Source organism: Euleptes europaea, chromosome 15 (genome assembly GCF_029931775.1).
Source record: "Euleptes europaea isolate rEulEur1 chromosome 15, rEulEur1.hap1, whole genome shotgun sequence".
In the NCBI taxonomy this organism is placed as follows: Eukaryota; Metazoa; Chordata; class Lepidosauria; order Squamata; family Sphaerodactylidae; genus Euleptes; species Euleptes europaea.
Window position 1 is genome coordinate 22115288 of NC_079326.1, and position 21187 is coordinate 22136474.

General features: G+C 42.3%; 1 protein-coding gene across 1 annotated transcript in view; it reads right to left on the minus strand.

The window, feature by feature from the left end:
- LRP1B (LDL receptor related protein 1B) overlaps window positions 1–21187 on the minus strand; it is a 566614-nt gene that overhangs the window by 330484 nt on the left and 214943 nt on the right. The window contains exons 7-10 of the mRNA XM_056861170.1: window positions 16120–16342; window positions 13246–13417; window positions 5298–5441; window positions 630–866 (exon numbers count right to left, since the gene is read on the minus strand). Coding sequence (XP_056717148.1) covers window positions 630–866; window positions 5298–5441; window positions 13246–13417; window positions 16120–16342 — 776 coding nt within the window. The remainder of the gene's footprint in view (window positions 1–629; window positions 867–5297; window positions 5442–13245; window positions 13418–16119; window positions 16343–21187) is intronic.

A 21187-nucleotide genomic window follows, 5' to 3' on the forward strand; every position in this document is an offset into this window, starting at 1 on the left:
CATGAAATAAAAGCATCTATTTACATAACAACAACAATAATAACAATAATAGTCTCTGTACTGTATTCTTGGTCATTTCAGCAAGGGAGATGAATAACAGCAAAATGTATCAGCCAGGAAAGATTTCATTCCAAAGTGGTTAGAGTAGCACTGTTGAAATCTTTTCTTTGAAACACATTTCTCGAAACAATCTCCTGATGAGTGAAGGTAGTGAGATGATTGTCTGCAAAATGTCTTTAGTGTATACAATTTAGACTACAGATATCTTGGAAATAGGCTCCTTAATGAGTATGATACCACTTGTTACCTTTGATTTGTAGGGAAAAGGGCTTTTTAGGGATATTTGGATGTGCACAACCCAACCACGCACTAAAGAAAGATCCTTATACTAATGACAAAGTGCACATTGCAACCATCTTCATGCACCTCTACTAAGCACGCTTTAGAACAAAAACATTTAATTTTTTAAAGTTGAAAATAGTAAAATACATAGCTATGAAATAAAAATAAATTTAAACTAGAGGAACTACACTGTGAATGTCACGTTCTTGAAATGCTTGGGCAAAACTTTCCGGCTTTGATCAGATCATTTCCTCCACACTAGTGAAATCTTTCTGATTTCCACTTACCATCCTTTAAGATTGTTTCACGCTCTGTGCCATCAATTTTCTGACGTCCAATCAGGAAGCTGGTAGTGTCAGCAAAATATATGTAATTGGTCTCAGCATGGAAGTCCAGAGCTCGAGGGTTGACAAGGTTTTCTATGGGGATCATGTATTCATCAGCCACTTTACTATTCAGATCCATTCCCCGGATGATCCCTGGGCGTCCCTTTCCATAAAACAGGAACAACTCATTCTTCGGTCCTGCACAGTAAATATTACAAATATAAACCACCAATACTGCCTAATTTCTTTACTATGAATACTGTCACTTTTTAATTAACTGGTATAATTAGTGTGTTTTTTTAATTCAATACCTAGAAATTAAACTCTCAAATATTCTAAATGCATCTAAACTCAAGACGATTGGTTAATTACATTATCTTAATTAAGACACAAATTACTCCTGTGACTGAGCTATATCCAATTAATCACTGCCTTCTCAGTAGCAATACATATTGAAAAAAACTCAATAGATCATAGGATAATGTTATAGCCAGAGTAAAATGGGCATATATAATCTTGCAGGCATTTTACAGCTCATTAAGATCTACGGGCTGCTGTAGGTGGCATGTGGCATCTATTAACCCTAACAATACTGTAAACAGCAGATTGCCTAGACTGTGTCAGATCCTTCGTTTGAAACCAGAAGCTAAAGCATTGCAATAGAAGGAAAAATATTTCACTAACTAGAACTGGTTTATTTTAGTCCATATGAACATATAACATACAGGTACCAGTCGTATTTTTTGCTTTCAAAATCCTTGTTAGTTTTGCTATCTGTTGCCTTTAAAAAAGGCATGCTAGGCTCCCTTTATACAGAGGGGATAGCCATATTAGCCTGTTGAGACCAAATAAAACAGATCTCCAGTGGCACCTTGAAGGTCAACATTTATTTATATAAGGTTCTGTTTCATTTCCTTTTACACCTACCTTCCTGGCTGTGTTTAAGATATATGTCTTAACATCATGACCACTGGTTAGTTCAGGGAACCTCAACATGGTACCTGTGGGTATCATGGTGCCTGACACCTGTCCTGGTGCCCACCAAGTGTTTTTAGAAAGTGGGCAGAGCCTGATGGGGCTTTTGCCCAGCAGGACTTCTGATTTGCTGTGCAGATTTTATCTATCTATCTATCTATCGATTGATCGATCAATCATATATATGTAAAAAGAGTATACACACACACACACACACACACACACACACACTGTGTGATTGAAGGTAAGTTGTTCGGCTGTCGATTCGGTTCGTCCCGAACCGAAAAACAGCCGAATTTCCCCCGATTCGGCGGTTTTCAGTTTGGATGGAACCGGATTTTAAAAAGGCGGGAAAATGACGAGCCAAATTCAACGAGTTCGGGGCGATTGCCGAATAAATTCAGCAAATTCGGGGGCTCCGAATCAGCAGCATAACCATCAGTTAGTAAGCATTCTTAGTAAGTTAGTAAGAATTCTCCCACGGCCAATCAGTGGCCAAGCTGGGTCTTCTTCTGGCTAATCAGTCGCGGTTGAATGCATGAGCCCAGCTGCTGTGCGACCCGGGGAGAGAAAGATAAAGTGTATGTTTGTGTGAGAGAGAGATCCCCATGGGGGGTGCATATGCACCCCCATGGGGGGTGCATGAGGCTTGCCATGGCTCCGGGGGGGGGGCATTTTTGAAGGTAGAGGTCCCAAAATTTCAGTGTAGCTTCAGGGGACCCTTCTTGCAAGAACCCCCAAGTTTGGTGACGATTGGGGCAGGGGTCCCGAGTTGTGCGGTCCCCCCCATTCACCCACTGCGATCCTGTGCATCTAGAGAGCAGCAAATCCAAGGCAAAACCTCCCGTGCATAAATGGAATCGTATTGGAATACTCCTGAGTCCTCCTGACTCCCAGTCCCTGCTCCTGATGGAACAGAAGAGTCAGAAGACATCCACAGTAAGACCCATTTTGGGGCTTCTCTCTATATTCTTTTCCTGTGTGTGTATGTGGGGGGGGGGAGCAGAGTCTGTGTGTGGGGAGACCAGTTTCTGTGGGTGGGGGGGGAGCCAAAGGGAGCGTTCGCCCATTCTGCCAAGGGGTGTGTGCCTAAAGATTTACTTCTCCTCCATGCTCCTACTGGCAGACATTCACAGTTTAATTTTGGGGTTTTTTCTCTATACCTTTTCTCCTGTGTGTGGGTGTGGGGGGGAAGCAGAGTCTGTGTGTGGGAGGGAGCAGTTTCTGTGGGTGGGGGGGAAGCCAAAGGGGGCTTTCGTTCGTTCTGCCGAGGGGGTGTGCCTGCTTGCCTCTGCAGGAGTGTGTGTTCTGCTTTTAAAGTTGTAAAGTGTAAAGTTGAGTCTGTGTGGCGGCTAGCGAGTCTCTCTCCGCTCAGCACCTGGGCTACACCTCCTCCACCTTGGGTTTTTTTCCCGTTTGGGGCTGAGGCATACTGGTTTGAGAGGGGGGGTTGCCCGTTCTGCCTGGGTGTGTGTGTGCCCGCTCGCATCTCTCTCTCCCTGGTTTGAGGGGGGGGCTTCAGTTGTGTGTCCTCAGGTTTTCCCTCATTCATAAGATCAGTTAGGTCTATTTTGATGCTTGCTCAAAACTGGTTTTCAAATTGTGACTTAAACAATGCACTAGCCCGGTCCCGAGACTCCCGAGTCTGATGCAAAAGGGGAAATTCCACCCCCACCTGCTCCTTATGCATAGCTAGCGTGCCTCTGTCCCTTTCCATGGTTTGCAAACTCCCAAGGTTGCATCACGTGTTGCCTTGCATGGTTTTGCAAACTCTGAGTCCAAACGGTCTATTTATTTCTTTTCATTCCAATGGGCTGATCATGGGGGACCCCTTCCGGCCCCATAACTCGGGACCCCCTGACCCAATCTTAACAAAACTTGGAGGTTCTTGCAAGAAGGGCCCCCTGAAGGTACACTGAAATTTTGGGACCTCTACCTCCAAAAATGCCCCCCCCCCGGAGCTGTGGAAAGGCACGGATGTGTTTTAATGGCTTTATTCCGATGGGCAATTGGGGGGGACCCGTTCCGGGCCCCATAACTCTGGACCCCCTGACCCAAGCTTCACAAAACTTGGGGGTTCTTGCAAGAAGGGTATCTTCAAGCTACACTGAAATATTGGGACCTCTACCTCCAAAAATGCCCCCCCCCGGAGCCACGGAAAGGAGTGAATGTGTTTTTAATGGCTTTATTCGGCCAAATTTTTCCCCAAACTCTGAACTTAGTGCCAAATTGCACGGATCCGAATTGGGGGAGTTCAGACTTTGGCATTTCCCGAATCAAAACGGGCCAAATTTTGCCGAATCCAAATTTTACCGAATTTGTTTTCAACAGCCCTAGTAAGCTGTGTGTAATCAAGAAACTATTTTTCAATAATATGTTCATTAAAAAAGGCCTCCTGAAATGCTTCATCCTGAAATGTTGAAGAGTTACGATTAGAGTTACGCTAACTCCCTGACACTTTGTGGTTTGCTCCACCTCTTGTGGGAGCCATTTTGTGGTTGGCTCCACCTCCTGCAGCAGCCACTCTGTGATTGTGCCCACCATTGTGTGTCAAAATCCCAAAAGAACCCACAGGCTAAAAAAAAAGGTTAGGGGCCCTTGGTTAGTTGTTTTCGTGATTCAGTGTGTTGACTAGAGGGTCCCATCTGGGAATCTGCATTAATATCTATGATCACTTATCGTACCTCTGCCTTGTATGAGTCATTTATCTGTCAAGATAACTTGAAAAAGTTATTCATTTCTCGTCTTTTTCATCCTTTTGCACCCAGAATTATTTAGAAACTGTCACCACTGAGCAGTGATCAGCAAGCCAGGTATAGTTATACTGCAGAGAAATTTTGGGGACAGGCAGACTTCAGGTTAGATGCTTCTGAAAATTAATGTGTCCACCACAATCTCATCCTATTTTACAACAGCACAGTTTTTTCTAGCTATGTACTGCACTCCAGCTTTTATTCACTATGGATGTGTTTCTATGCTAACCCAGACCAGAAAATGACTACACTTCATTTAGCTTTAAGCGTATCACTGCCACTGGCCACATCCAAAACCCAAATTTTTCAGTCAAGAGAAATGCTTCTATAAAGTTACCTGAACATTTTCGTTGAGCAAATGTTGGAAATATACATTCTTGCTGTTGATACTGTTTTTAGCAACAAATTAACATTATTTCAGTGACTGCCATTTTTTTTAAAGCCTTCTAAAATTTGCACAGGTGGAATTCAGTTTACTTTAAATAGGCAACAAAAAAACCAATAATTTCTGGGACATTCTAAGGTTACAAATGAATAATGACCAAATCCCTTCATACAGCTCAGGAAGGACTTTGTAGGGTTATAACCAAGACCATCACTGCAGCACATTGTAGGAGTGTAGCTGGATAACAAGATGTAGCTGGAGACTCCAAATGGGAGGCTGCCGTTGTTTATCACGGTGCTGCCACAAGTCTCATTTACTCACCTTTATCGCTGCAGGGCGCCTGCCAACAGATTACAAAAGGAAATAATTTTTAAAAAGGCATATGAGCAAAATGGCAGGTACATATTGCCAAGCGCATTCCACTGCTGTTGCTGTTGGTGACGATGCCAATTAACACTCAGAATCCCACCCTGCAATATTAGCTGCTGGCAAAGTGTTTGATTGGAAACAACATACTTTTGCATGACCTGCCATCGCTTCCCAAGACGAAGCCCATCCTGCAGCGACAAGTTTTGGTTTTGTAGCTGCTGCTGAGCAGACAGATGTGTGAGCATCCCCCCGGCATCCCGTACGGGTCGGGTTCACATGCATGACTCCTGACTGCAACAAATGAAAAACAGCAGGTTGGAAATCCTTTAAACACAAGGCTGTCATAGGTATCAGTCTGGAGAGAGAGTCGAAGCAAAAGGGCAAATCTGAATGCCCACTGCTTCTTTTTCAACACCCTCCAAAGCAAGGAACTTTCGAATGGTCCTTAATAAAACAGTAAACAATATGCGATCCACAAACAGTCCATACCTCACATTCGAACAGGGAACAGTTGCAGTCATTATGGTGAAAACTGTCTCGACACATAACAATGAAGGGGAAAATAAGCACGTATCACAGGGGTACCTAGACTATATTAAAATGGTAGGCAGTGCTTGCTTTCAGCTCCTATCATTAATTATAATTCTTCAATCATCCATGTCTATTTCAGTGCTGCTGGTTAAATGAGATTTCCTCTCCTGTCTAATGCCACTGTGGAGAGATTGTATATGATGGCTGTGTGACTTCAACAGGCACCAATTTTGCAGTGCCCATTATGTCACTGAGATTAAAAAACACAACCCCCATGGTCTTACGCACATACTTTTAAAGACTGATGTTGTTTATCAGTTCTTTCCAAGTTGATCATTGCCCCACTAGATTTACCACGTTACAATGCGTAGATATGCTCTTAAACAAGGGTCCCAATCTTGTGGACACTTTCGGAAGTTAGAAAACAAAAAGACTGGCACAGGTGCCAGCATTGGGCCACTCACGCCGGCCTCCCTGTGTTGCCATGGGACACCGGCTCGGCCTCCTGCCGGTGTCCTGATGGCACACCTCAATGCACCATCATCCCAGGGGCGTTCCAGGGGCGTAGCTGCCTAACCCCCTTTCAGGCCGGGAAGGCCCCTTTGCCCTTACCTGGAGTGATGCCACCTTTTTAGGTGACATAGCCTCATGGAACCCTATGGAGCAGTTCCATAGGGGTCACAAGTAAGGGCAAAGTGCTGGCTTCAGTTTGGGGGGGGAAGAATCCTCCTTTGGAGGCGGCATGGCTGCGCTGCCTCGAGCCATTGGCTCAGCCCTCCCCCTTAGGAATGGGCTGCTTGTCACCTGTCACCAACCCATTTCTGGCTGAAAGATGATTCTGTAGTAAGGACCCTTGCACTTGGCCCCAATAAACATCAGCACTACCAGATGACTCCTTGGAAAAGTGGCTCCCACTGCACCATGAAAGACCTAAGGTCAAAAGAAAGGAATGGAATTAACAGGACCACAATCCCACTATCATATACTTCCCGGCCTGTGGATACAATATTGTGAAATTTCTCTTCTGGCTTCTGAACAGGAGCTAAAAATATCAGGATGACTGAAAATCAATTCCTCCAGCTCACCAGCAATATCAAATCACTGACAATGGACGTTAAATTAGATGGAACTATGGAAAGACAGCTAGATCTCTATGTCAAAAAGAGCTCAGGATAACAAGAGTTCCATTAGCCTCTAAAACGCTCAGGTGTTTCAGTTTAGAAACAGGTGAAAACTTCGAGAGTTCCAGCCAGGCTTGCAGATGAACGCCTCGTCCTCCATAATACAGGTATAATCACAATGGAGTATTATTTGTTCAAATGCACTGTAGGCACATTTAAGAAATCAAGACCATGTCCGCACTTTGCGTTTGCAGCTCCGGTCTTTCCTTGCACGTTCGCACTTCATCTCAACCGAAGGATTCCGGAGACGTCTCCAGAGCACAATTTCTCCATGTTAAGAGCATTCGCTTATTCAGCAAATTAATAGAAATGAAACGTTTTCCTCGCCCAAAGCCTTAAACTGCGAACACAAAATCTGTCTTCACTTCCTGCTGCCCGTCCACTCCCACTCCTCCCCTACCTCCCTAACTGCCCACACTCGTTTCCCGCCCTTTTTTCCACTTTGCAGAAAAACGCAACTGTTTGCCCGAGCAGCCACACGTTTGCTACCGCCTCATCAATTGCAAAGGGTATTTTTTCATTGCTTGCACAAAACACCATGAGGTTGTGTCATCTTTCCTCGGCTCAAAATAAATGGAACGTCTGCGGCTTGCGCTTATGCCCACATCATGTCGTTTGACCGGGAGGGTTTGCTGGTGGTCATGTGCAACATCTCTTTATTTTTGACCGCTTAGGCAAAGGCAGATGTGAGGGGTGGGATGGCGGCAAGTTTCGCTTTCCCAAAGTAAAACTCCTTCCCTGCATTACAATCACAGGCTTTGTTTGTCCCCTTTTTGCTGCCATTTTTTAAACTGGCTTTCCCGCAACCATTATGAAGTGCCCCGCGAATTTTCCTTAATTTCCCCTGGCACTGACGCTGGACCAATCGTCGTCCTTGTTTCGAGCACTGAGTGGGCATGCATGGCAGGCTACCACCTCAGCCAATCACAATGCTCCTTCGAGCTGGCGCGTGAGTGCTGCCGCACATGCGTGGGAATTTGATGGCGGTCATTACTGTGATGGCGGAAGCGCTGCCCCCATTTCTCTTCCAAAAAATATGCTCTAAATCGGGGAGTGCAAGGGGAAAAGATACAAATTTTATCTAATACAGCGGAGGAAGTTGTGGCAGTGGGAACAGAAATTTTAAGTCGTGTTGGATGCTTGTGTACTGGACATGTTTAAATTGTGAGGTAAGTTGCTAGTGCGTTCACGGCCAAGATACAGTTTTCACAAGCGCTTTCCATCTATGGAGGTCAGGTCAGCTCAAAAAGTGGAGGGAGACAATAGCAGCAACCATTAAGAGAGATCCTCTTTTTTATATTAGAAACTGAAGCAGCTTTCTTTACTGTCAGAGTTCCCAACTACCAGGTGAGGCCTGGAGATCTCCCAGAATTACAGCTAATCTCCAGATGACAGAGAACAGTTCCACTGGAGAAAATGGATGCTCTGAAGGGTGAACTCTATAGCATTGTACCCTGCTAAGGTCCCTCCTAGGGTTGCCAACTGCCAGGTAGTAGCAGGAGATCTCCTGCTAATTCAACTGATCTCCAGCCGATAGAGATCAGATCACCTGGAGAAAAACGGCCGCTTTGGCAATTGAACTTTATGGCATTGAAGTCCCTCTTCTCCCCTAACCCCGCCCTCTTCAGGCTCCACCCCCAAAATCTCCTGCCAGTTGTGAAGAGGGATCTGGCAACCCTAGTCCCTCTTCTCACCAAAACCCACTCTCCCCAGGCTCCATTCCCAAAATCTCCAGGTATTTCCCAACCAGGAAATGTCATCACCTAATCCAACAGAGCAAAAAGAGGTCTGTGAGCATTATTAATCTCTTGGATCCTGCCCTAATGTCATGTGGAGCAGAACCTCCCAATCTGTACAGCTTCAATCAAAATCCATTTTGTCAAACAATTTATAAGTACGAAGGATGGGGAGTAGCATACAGTCCTCTCTCTCTCTCTCTCTCTCTCTCTCTGTGTGTGTGTGTGTGTGTGTGTGTGTGTGTGTGTGTGTGTTCACACACACACACATATAATGTGCAAATTAAAAAAAAAAACACTTCCTGCTTTCATTTAAGTTTCAGATTTAAAAAAAAATGATTTCTTCCTGGCTATAGTAGAATCTACTCGATTGTTGAAATAGTGAATTCTGAACCATCAAGGTCTACATGAGTGATTGAGTAACGCAGACAAAATAGCCAATTGCAGATATTGTGGATTTAACTGGATTTCTACCATTGATTGGTATGACATGGATAGGCAGGCTTTGAAATGGGAAATCTGTTTGAAAATAAACAAACAACCTGACTCCTTCTTGGGAGGTTTTTAAGCAAAGGCTAGATGGCCATCGGACAGCAATACTGATTCTATGACTCACTATGAATTTAGGCAGATTATGAGAAGGAGGGCAGGAAGGGATACACCAGTGCTTGGATCTTGTTGTCCTTTCATATATGCCCAGGGTAATGCCGATCGCCTCCCTGACCTGGATGGCCCAGGCTAGCCTGATCTCGTCAGATCTCAGAAGCTAAGCAGGGTCGGCCCTGGTTAGTATTTGGATGGGAGACCACCAAGGAACACCAGGGTTGCTGTGCAGAGGAAGGCACTGGCAAACCACCTCTGTAGTCTCTTGCCATGAAAACCCCAAAAAAGGGGTCGCCATAAGTCGGCTGCAACTTGAAGGCACTTTACACACACACAATGCCGATTGCCACTTTGGGGTCAAGAGGGAATTTTCCTTCAGGTCAGATGGGCTCAGGGATCCTGGAGGCTTTTTTGCCTTCCTCTGGGCACAGAGCAGGGTTGCTGGAGGAGTGTGTGTGTGTGGGGGGGGGGATGTAGCTATGAATTTCCTGCATTGTGCAGCGGGTTGAACTACAAGACCCTTGGGGTTCCTTCCAGCTCAATGTTTCTATGATTAAAAAAGAGATGTTATACTACACAATATAGAACAGAGAGAAATGTGGATATTTTACTCAAATCCTGTCAGCCTAAACAGAATCCTCTACAAAATGTTACTGAAGCAGCTAGAATATTCAGAAGGTAATGACACAATCCAACTCTAGTGCCATGCAAAAAATAAGTAACCCCTGTCAGAGATATGTATCACCATTCAAGTAAAAAAGAAATCAGAACAGTCAATTCTATACTGGATGAGTAATGCAATTTAGATGTGAGGCTACACTTGCAGATGTACATACGCATTAGCTGTGTAAAGCCTGTTTCCACACATCTATCTCCCTTGCTGGACAGAGTGAATATCTACAATAACAGTCACCAACATTGCAATCCTAAACAGAGTTCTCCCCTGCTAATCCTATTGACTGCAATGGGCTTAGAAGTGTATACCTCTACTTAAAATTGCACTGCAGCTAACTAATAAAACTAGAGTTATTGCTAGGGCATCTTTTCTAACAATGGTGATTGTTAACCTGGTTTAATAGATTTGACAAAAATGTCATCCTTTTCATGTTGTATACTTTTTGGTTTCAACTGGAGTTTCATGCTTTTTTTACCAGTTTATACCATTTTGAATTAGTGAGAGCCAGAGTAGTCCTTTCAGAGCATAATATATAGGATCTAAGCCTGAGACCCTAGGTTCAAGATCTAGTTCCGTCACTGTATCCATGGCATCATTAAATGCCTTGCTCATAAGCATTTTTAGAAAATAAAATAAATCAGGCTTCTAAAGCCAAATAATATTAAACATGGGATACTTCTATTGTTAATCAAATCTTTGGGCTTGAAGTGCATCTTCATAGTTTTGTTTTGTTTCAATACATAAAACAGCCCACACAAGAAAGAAATAAGATGTAACTAACTATGATATCCGACATTCTGTGCATGAAATCTTAAGCAACAAACATCAATTCAAAGTAAAAATAACCGGGCCGAGTGTAGTAAAGGGTATGGCAGCATAGAGCATAATTGCAAAAAATACAACAAAAGACACAACATAATAATATAGCATGTGCATTCAAACCTCCAAGCTTCCAGTGAGAGGTGTAAGAGGTCAGCTTGTAGCAATACACTTCTCTACAGTATTCTCTATATGCTGACACTTCTGTGATCAGAGATTTGAACTATGGGGTGTGTGGATATTTTCTCATTCTATATACATCAAGCTGAGGTAAGCCAGTGCTTCAGAATGCCTTGTACAAAATAGTCCTTCCTTAGAAATGATGCAGCCACAAGTCCACACTGTTCTGAATACTGAAGTGCCATTTCTCATGTCACATAATTCACAATAGCTCTTGGGATTTTGCTTTTGCAGGCAATAGCAGAGGACCCTTCTAAGAGATAAACTCGATGAGATAGCAAATGCAAGGCTGACACAGAAAGTGGAAAGGTGCAGCTAGGTCTTCTTCTCCATTCATAACATCTACAGAATATGAGTCATAACATCACAGTGTTCTGAGCTTCCCTGCCCCCATAACAAATCACTGGCTGCTAAAGACAGGAAGGGAAAAGAAACAAATGAATGCCAAAAAGTCAGAACGCAACACATGTTCTAGTAGATGATACAGTGAGGGTGGGGAGGAATGTACATTTTTTAAAAAAAAGTTTGCAGAGATAGCACAAAACTGATTTTCATGCACAGTTATAAGGTATTGCAGAAACAAGCCTTCACAGTGTGCATGTTACAGAAGATAATGCTCATTCCTAGGTTCACTGTTTTTTTCATATCATGTATTAAAAAGAAAAATAATAATGAGGACACAAGACCTTATTCATGTGACCTACCATAAGGTGATTTGAGAGAGTTATTTTATTTTATTTTATTTATTAAGACATTATACTCCATCCTTCCCTTGTGGAACAAGGTGGCTTACTGTTCTAAATGAAAACTACCCATATTACAATTAAAGAAAATCAATTCTGTCCTTGTAGACATTCATGTTAAAGGGTTTGTCACCTATCCCAGTGGACTGAAAATTACGGTTTAGCCATCACTATGTGGGAGGCCAACAGAGAAGTTCTTGAAAGGTATAGGTAGGTTCTCTGTTTCATGGTTAGATAGAAATCAGAACTAGACAAAAACTGGTTTGGAGGTAATTCTGCAGCAGCAACGTCTACGCTGAAAACCCTATGAATATTTGATTTCTGTTTTGTAAAATGTATTTTACAAATTACACTTGCGAACCAGGAGAGCAACAGAAAATTCTGTGAAGACAACTATTTGCTCATTGTGAACACATTTCAGGCAACTGAACAAACACTTGTATACGCGGCCACCACTGGATGGAGAATTTATATTCTCTCTGCTAAAACAACACCAAGAGCTGATTGTGGTACAGACCATGAATTATTAATATAGAAAATTAGAATAAACTGAAGAAAAACACCAAAAAATCAGTGCCAAAATACAATCTAGGCAACATCCTTGAAAAGTTGAAAGACCATGTTAAAAACAGATGTGCATTACTAAGTTCACGTGAACTGGAATAACTAAGGGTTAAAACCACAGATATTATCAAGGTATTATCAAGGAAGAATGAGCAAAGATTAATCCTGTAGCCAAAAGAAATGAAAAACCTCAAAGTATGACTGATGAAACTCTTAAAATTACTAAAGACAGATGAGAAGCAAAAGTAAAGAGTGACAGAAATAGAATCACAAGTCTAAAGTCAGCATTCCAGCAACTGGCACGTAGAGACAAAGAGAACTATTATAATAACTAGTGTAAAGGAATAGAAGAGAACAACAAAAAAGAAAGAACAAGAAATCTGTTCCACAAGATCCAAGAAATCAAAGGGAATTTTCAATCATGGTTAGGCATGCTGAAAGATTAACATGGACATACATTAACTGAACAATACAAAATAAAGGCAGCCCATTCCTGAGGGGAGAGGCTGTGCTGGTGGCTGGAGGCAGTGCAGCCGCGCCACCTCCAAAAGAGGATCCCCCCCCCTTACTTGCTGCCCTTACTTGCATGTCCCGTGGAACTGCTCCATTACGGGGGCATTCCCGGCCTGAAAGGGATTAGGAAGCTTCCTAAAGGCAGCTCTGCCCCCAGAATGCCCCAGGAATGCCCCCTGGGACAATGGTGCACAGATGTGTGCCATAAGGACACCAGCATCCCAGGGCCAAGCTGCCACGGCAATGCTGGAAGGCAGGCATCCGTGCCCCAGTGCCAGTGTCCATGCCAGTCATGGTGGCGCAAGTGGCACTCCTCCAAACCACTTTCACCCACTCAGCTCAGGAATGGGCTGTAGACAGGAACAATACGCAGATGAACTATACAGAAGAGATGAAAGAATGAACGATTCCTTCAAATAAGTCAATAAAAATGTTAGCTTTCACCAAATGCCTAGGGAAGCCAAAATGTCTCCAAATGACAACTGAAATTTAAAAAAACGGTGGCAGGTGGCAAGGATTATAACGACATAAATGAAGGCAGGAACTTACCTGTTGGTTGGATTCTCTTGTGGTACACATGGACCTCCCTGGCATTTTGAAGCCTAGTTAACAATTGTGTACCTGTATGATTGAATCTGTTTATTTGTATGACGCTGAAGTTATCTAGATTGGTTGCATACAAATAGTTTTCAAATACAGTTAATCCATACAGATGTCTAACCTGAGAAGGAGAAAATACACAGATATCTGATTTTGATCACAATTTGTTATAATCAAATCGTAATGCAAGGCTACACACATAAATGAATAATAGGAGTCATATTTAGAAAGTCAATAGTTGTTAATGGAAAGTGCATTAAGAGTCTATCCACAAATGGATTCTACTTTATATTGTAATTTTGTTTTAAATTAACTTAGCAGAATAGGAGACAGCTTTGGGGAAGTAGAACCAATGAAACACATGCAGAGTAAGCTCTCCAACAGTGACCGATATTAAATTGTTGGAGGAAAACTACACGGGCCTATACCAGAAGTTTATTAAAAGAAGGCAATGCAGAAAAGTGATTCAGGCTTCTGATACTATGGCCTAATAAGAAATGGGTCACTGTCACCTGAGACCTGCAGTGAGATCTGCACAATCCAGAGGTACCAAAGTCAGTACCCAACCACGGATTAAGCAGATTTCTATGGCAGTCTTGTCCTTTGGAGACTTATAATTCTGCTATTAGGAATACATGATTGAATAGTCTCCCCCTCCGCAAAAGCCCTACATGTAGAAACGTAGCACATCAAGGGGAAAGGTCTAAGGAGAGACCTTTCATTAATCTGCCAGTTTTCTACATACAAGGACATTTCAAATGAGTGACCACTTCAAAAATATTAAAACTAGCCAAGTGTGTGTAGTTGAAACAATCACACAAGGACTTCTTTACTATGTAATTTAATTATATCATTATAATGATATAATTAATATAGATTTGGGTCTTTTATGCATAGCTGTTTCACTCACCATCACCCCTCCGACGACCTCAGGTCTTTGTGTTGATTATGCATGCCATTTCCAACCGTCAAAGGTCGCCTCGTTCTCCCCCTGCCTTTCCCCGCGTTTTGCCCACGTTTTGAAATTTGAGATAAAACAGGTCTCTGAAAATGCAGGCAAAAGCGGGGAAATGCAGGGGGAGAGTGAGGTGACCTGTGATGGTTGGAAGTTGCATGCATAATCCACACAAAGGCTCGAAGTCGTCAGAGGGGTGACAGCGAATGAAACAGTCATGCTCAAAAGACCTTGCTTTTTAAGTATAAGTATGCTCAAAAGACCTTGCTTTTTAAGTATAAGAAGAAGGAATAGATTTCTTCTCCATTAGTACTTCTCCATTGGCCTACCCCAAAAGATCTCGCATCTTTTAAAAAATATATTTTAAAAAGTGCATCCTGAAAAAATAGATGTATATAACCTGTTCAGCTTTAATGATGACTTCAACATATTAAATATATACACAGTATTGTGATACTGTATTTGTTTCAGATGAAATTGTCATTTCTGTACCTGAATCTTCACTCTCATGGCATGAAAAAGGTACAGAATGACTGTTTATTTGCACTCCTATTTTATGTAAGGCTGTGTGGGGGAGTCCCTCTGTAATTAATCTGGAGGGCTATGTTGTAGGTTCTTATATGTAGGGGAAGTTATAATTCCTCACCTCAATCCAAGCATCTCAAAAAGAAACACCCCAGATCTTTGCACAGAACCTGAGAAGTGGCCTCTGCCACAAAGACCAGAGAAGAAGAAGAAGAGTTGGTTTTTATATGCCAACTTTCTCTACCACTTAAGGGAGACTCAGACCGGCTTACAATCACCTTCCCTTCCTCTCCCCACAACAGACACCCTGTGAGGTAGGTGGGGCTGAGAGAGCTCTAAAAGAACTGTGACTTGTCCAAGGTCACCCAGCTGGCTTCGTGTGTAGGAGTGGGGAAACAAATCCAATTCCCCAGGTTAGCCTCGGACGCTCATGTGGAGGAGTGGGAAATCAAACCCAGTTCTCCAGATCAGACTCCACCGCTCCAAACCTCCACTCTTAACCACTACACCATGCTCAAGAAGAAAGGGAAAAAAGGCAAAACCCTGGTGAGTGTGTATACATTCTTGGCATACACCAAAATAGAGTTCTTTGATTAATAGCTAGTACCTACTGCTGATTCTCTCTGGAATTGAACCTAAGATAATACTCCAAAAACAATTTTTCTGGACTCATACTGTGAACAGGAAACTAAGATTTCAAACTGTACCTTCCATTAGTTTTATTTAAGCCAATGCCAGTCCTGATCTTCGGTCAGCCAATGTCGAAGTCATTGTGATTTGACTCTGAATGCCATCAAAAAAGCTCAAAAGCATATTTAATTCAGACACACACACCAATCTCATTGTAGGCTGCTACAGTTAGAAGTCAGAGCAGGCTGATTGAACACTGCTGCTTCCTGCCACAGTTTCAAATGTGATCAAGCAAATAAGAATTTCCCTTACTGTAAAAACAAACACTTTCCTAGTGCTTGTTTGTATGCTAGCATTAAAGGGCCTGTCAGAAATATGAATTTGCAGGAGAGCACAGCTCATAAGCTTCAGTGTATGCTCGCTTTGGAAATTAGTTCACACCATTAGATTATTTTAAATTACCCTGAACAGAAAAGCTGCATGGGGTCTAGAAGAAAAAGGCCAACTGTTTGTTCACACATCTGGACTGTATCATATGCCCTTTCACTTGTCATGCTGCAAAACAGTTCTCTTGTTTGGTGCAATTTATAGAATAGACTTCCTGCAAAGTCAAGCAGTGAGCAGGTTCTCTGTCACTAAGAATGATTATGGTCACGAATATTCACATGCACATGGAGATTCAAAGAAATGTTCCAAATAAACCAAACATTTACCTGTCGGCCTTCCGCTATTGTATGTCTGTTGAGCCCTTGATAGTCACACACTCCTACCAAGTCCAGATAGATATCGACCCAGTAAACGTATTTACTGACCAGGTCTAGTGCCAGGGCAGTCGGCTGCTCAATTTTAGACACCACAATCCTCGTTCTGTTCATCCCATCCATGTCACATCTCTCAACTTTAGCTGCATTCCCATAGTCTGTAAAGAAGAGTTTTCTGTGGAAAGGAAATAAAATGTGTCTTTACAATTGTGCATGCTTCACAGAAAAGCCATAAGAAATAGCCTGAAAAATTAGAGGTTTTCATTCTTGACATGTGCATACTAAATTCCAGAGGAATAGCCAATTCAATCTGCTAAAGTCAAAATAACCAAGTCTTCTGGCTAGTACATATGCTTTTTTTTTTCTTTTATAACCCACACTCTGATACCCAAGCTGAGTTCGGGGCTCAATAAATTTGTTAGTCTTCTTGGTGCCACAAGAGCCTTTGTGGTGTTTACTAAAGTTACTGAAAAATGAGAAATATTAATGCTTGCTTAAAATGTTAAACAAACCACCCAGTGATATGATTTTATTATTTAACTAAAATATTTATAGCCAGCCTTTCCTGTTCAACCCAAAACATGGCCACAAGACCAGCAAATGCAAGTGAAAAGGATAATGCAAAAAGAGAACACCAGTTGGGTTCCAAATAGCACAGACCAATACCCAGTGTTGCCCATCTGATAAAAAAAAGTCCTAATTTAGGACACACACCCTTCAGGGGAAAGTACATCAAAACAGATTAGTCTTGCAAGATTTTACGGAAGGATTTCAGTATTGGCACTGGGGATGTGCAAATTTTTTTGGTAAATTTCAGGTTCGGGTTTATTGGGCCTGATTTTTTTGGGTAAACCTGGAATAAGCCAAATACCCATATCGGTAAATATTGGTATTTGGCTTATTATCGGGTTAACCAAAAAAAAATCAGGTCCATCATACTCTATGGGGATTTTTTTTAAGCTCCTGGGGGGCATTTTTGGAGGTAGAGTCCCCAAATCTGCAGCATGGGTGCAAGTGATGCTCCTTAGATGGTCACCAAAGGTTGGTGAACTTTGGGACAAGGGAGGCAATTTTATGGGTCCGCAAAGGGGTCATCCCCATCCTCCAGGCTGCAAGCAGAGCTGTCCATATGTTTTCAGGTTCAGAAGTTCAGTGTTGCCGAGAACTGGTGGAAAGAGCCGATTGGCAGGCTGCTGCCTTAAAGTCTGGGGGTTGCCTTCACATCTGGGGTGCATAGCATGATGTCCATGCAAATTAGCTTCCAAACTGAAGAAAAGCTTAAATGCGAGATTTTTAAAAAATAAATAAAAATAAGGCACAGAAAACATTTCTTTTGGTGACAAATGACATCCTGTGAGCAGACCTTTATTATGGTCATCAAAAATCTGATTTCAAGAGATGGTCACGGTGCAGAGAAATGAAGCCTCTACTCGGGGTGACCTTCAGTTTCAGAACAGGTTTTTTGGGGGGGATTTATATCAGAGCCAGCCATGGGGACTTGACCATGGGGACTGTCTGAAGGAGATTGCTCATCCTAATGGGTGAGGCTTCCTTCAGAAGCCTGGTGGTGTGAGCAGCTGTTGAAGCTGGTTCTTTTTAGTCGAAGGGTATATCCCTCCAGACGGGACTGGTGACCCCCATCTTTTAAACAACTCTTATGCTTCATCCAACTTAACCCACTGAACGGTGATGGATGGTTGTGTGGTTGGATGGTTGACCAAGTTGGCTCAGATTATACAACCCCCCACCTCAAAAGGGCCTTAACAAAACCAGTAAAAAACAGATAGAAAAATGGGAGAAAGCACAGAGCCATGCCTCTGAGCAAAGGTGAATAGCCGAACCCAAAAAAGCCAAAAATTTATTCAGCTTTTTTGGGAATTGCCTATTTGGCTTTGAGGAGATCACCAGGTTTTGGCATTCAGTAAACCTGAAACCCGAATATTACCCAAATGGCTAATTTCAGGTTTGTTTTCAGTTCGGGTTTATCAATATGCACAACCCTAATTGGCACCTTCCGGGTTGGCTCTGGCTAACTGTTCCACAAAACAGGAACAGTTATGGGGGGGATGAGAGGAAATGATTTGAGAAATAATGGACCATGGAAAGGGAGGGGGAAATGATAGCAGGAACAGCTGCAATGGTTTGAGAGTTAATACAAGGTTTTTCCACAAGGGTTTCCCTCCAAATGGAATGATGGTATTTAATAATGAAAAATGTATGCCTTGCATTCGTTTATTTCATTTGTATACCATTCTTCCTCTAAGGAGAATGAATGTGAGGTTATACAATCTTCTGCTCACAACACTATAAAACAAGTTATGCTGAAAGATAGTAAATTGCCTAAGGGCACACACAAAACTCAGAAGGGCTTGAATCCATTGGCACTCATCCAAAATCACAGCTCTGTATCCTATACATCACAGTAGTAGAAGTATATGTACACCCAATCAATCAATCGGTCACTCAATCAATAATTTATTATGGTCATGGACCAGCAGAATAAAACATACATATATACACACACTAAAACAGAATAGGAATGCAACAATGTTGTTGATAGGAGAAGAAAGGAATTATTTAGCTAACTACACAGACAACAAGGCAAATCTCATACCCAAGACACACATGTGTTATTTGGACTCATTCTAGATGGTAATTGCTATTTCTCTTATATCAAATGCATTCAGGCTATAAGAATTAATTTATTGTGATGTGAAGCTAGTTATCAATAGAACCGAACAGCAGATCTGAGAAGCAATTAAGCAACTGGAAAAGTAACTGTGAGCTATTGACAAATAATGCATGCAGAAGTAATCCAGAGTTCATGACTATCTCATCTATCATAGAGCATAACATTTCACAGACGGCAAACTATTGACACATTAGTCTTATCCATTTTGAAAGACTAAAAAAAATACTGCCAAGCCCTGAAGAAGCTATAGCACATTTATCTCTTCATAGATTTGACTCACTGATTCATTCAGTGTAAAACTAACAGGAATCTATCAAATGTACCTCCAAAGCTTCTAAGCCTGATATTTGATTAGCAACCACTATGTTTAGTAAACACAAATCAATTTCAATTAACCTGACAATATTTTAACAAGATTACTTTCTCATGAGGCTAAATTACATTTGTAAATAGAAGACCATCTTGCCATGACTTTAACACTATAAAGAATAATCTGATTTCCAGAAAATGGATGTTTTCATATTGCTCTGAGATGGTTTCCCACTATTAGTAAAAGGGCTGCTAAATACCTGCATTAGAAGAGAAAGTCTGAGATAAGGATCATTCAGAGTTTTATTTTGTTTTTAACTTATAAGGCTTAGCAAACTCAAAATACTGTGTCATCCACTAACAGCCCATTCCTGAGCTGGTGACGTGCAAGGATGGCGGGGAGGAGGCGCCGCTGCAGCGCCTCCTAAGCAGTTCCCTGCATGCCAAAAAACATTTTAAAAGCCTTTTTGCGGTTTTTTTAATTTTAAATGGGGCTTTTTGCCCCATAGAGAATAGCGATGCTCACCTGCTAAAAAGGAGGCGCAGCAACACCATTCTTGGCGCCAGCATCCCGGGGCCGAAAGAGGACAGAATGCCCTGGGAACGCCTCCAGGGATGCCAGAACTCTCCCCCGGAATGCTGGCATGGGCCTTTACACTGGTGGGATGCTGGTGGAAGGCCCCGCTGGCGTTCCAAGGCAGCGCTGCCACGGCAGTGCCCAGAGACCAGTGTCCAGGCCTCCCTGCCGGCATTGGGGCCACTTACGGTGGTCTTTTGCCGCTGGTACTGAGTGACTCCTTTAGGCTACCAGGTCCCTCTTCACCACCAGTGGGAGGTTTTGGGGTGGAGCCTAAGGAGGGCAGGATTTGGGGAGAGGAAGTACTTCAATGCCATAGAGTTCAATTGCCAAAGCAGCCATTTTCTCCAGGTGAACTGATCTCAATCGGCTGGAGATCAGTTGTAATAGCGGGAGAGTTCCAGCTAGTACCTGGAGGTTGACAATCCTATGTATTAAGGATTACTACTGCCTCTATTATATTAAAGCTAGCATGAAGATCAGAATGTATTTGGGAGATTTTCCCAGCAAAAAAAGTTTGCAAAATATAAAACTTGGTTTTTAACTAGCTTCTTGTCTACAACAAGAAAAGGCCACAATCAATATATCTTCTGAAGAACAATAGCATCATTCATTAAGTACCTCTGTTTGTTCAGTCAAACTCCTCTCATTATCAATAATATAGGTCACAACTCCTCATTATACGTTTTATGAAGCTTGAATGGAAATCGATGTAAGTGAAATCTGATTAGCACAAGCACTCTCTTTTCATACATAATCTTGGTATGCAAGATATTTATAGTGTTTCTAAATTCCTTAAAACGTTTAATGAATGGATCATGGTTCCCTTTAAAGTGGTTTAGCCACTTAACTTTTTTAGTATAATGAAGTGTAAATAAAAGTCACAACATACACACAAGGATTGTCTCTCCGTGTATCAACTGGAAAAGCTGCCACAGGAGGCAGAGACAATCACAAAATGTCAGAGAGTGAGGTTATGCATCGCATCTAATAGTATCTCTTCAACATTTCAGGCAAAAGCTCTGATTAATTCCTTTTTAAGTGAACATATTGTTTAGAAATTAATTACACACAACTTATCTTCAGATACACAATGAAGATTTTTGTGCTGTGGTGGCAGTAGCTGCCAAAGCAATTTTTAAACATCTGCACAGCCAATCAGAAGACCTGCTGGGCAAAAGCCCCACTGACAGTGCTTTTTCATAGTGTACTATGCTTTAGTCTTTGAAGGCACTTTGCCAAACTCAGGATATGAGAACTTCTGGTTATATGTCCTTTTATTTTATCTTATTTTATTTTCAGCCCATTCCTGACCCAAAAGGATGAAAGTCCTTTGCAGGCCAGGAACGGGCTGCACTGCTCAGCCCGTTCAGGCCCCCTGTGCTGGCGCCAGTGCCACTTATCCCGTTCAAGGTGGCACAGACGCCGGCAGGGGGACCCAG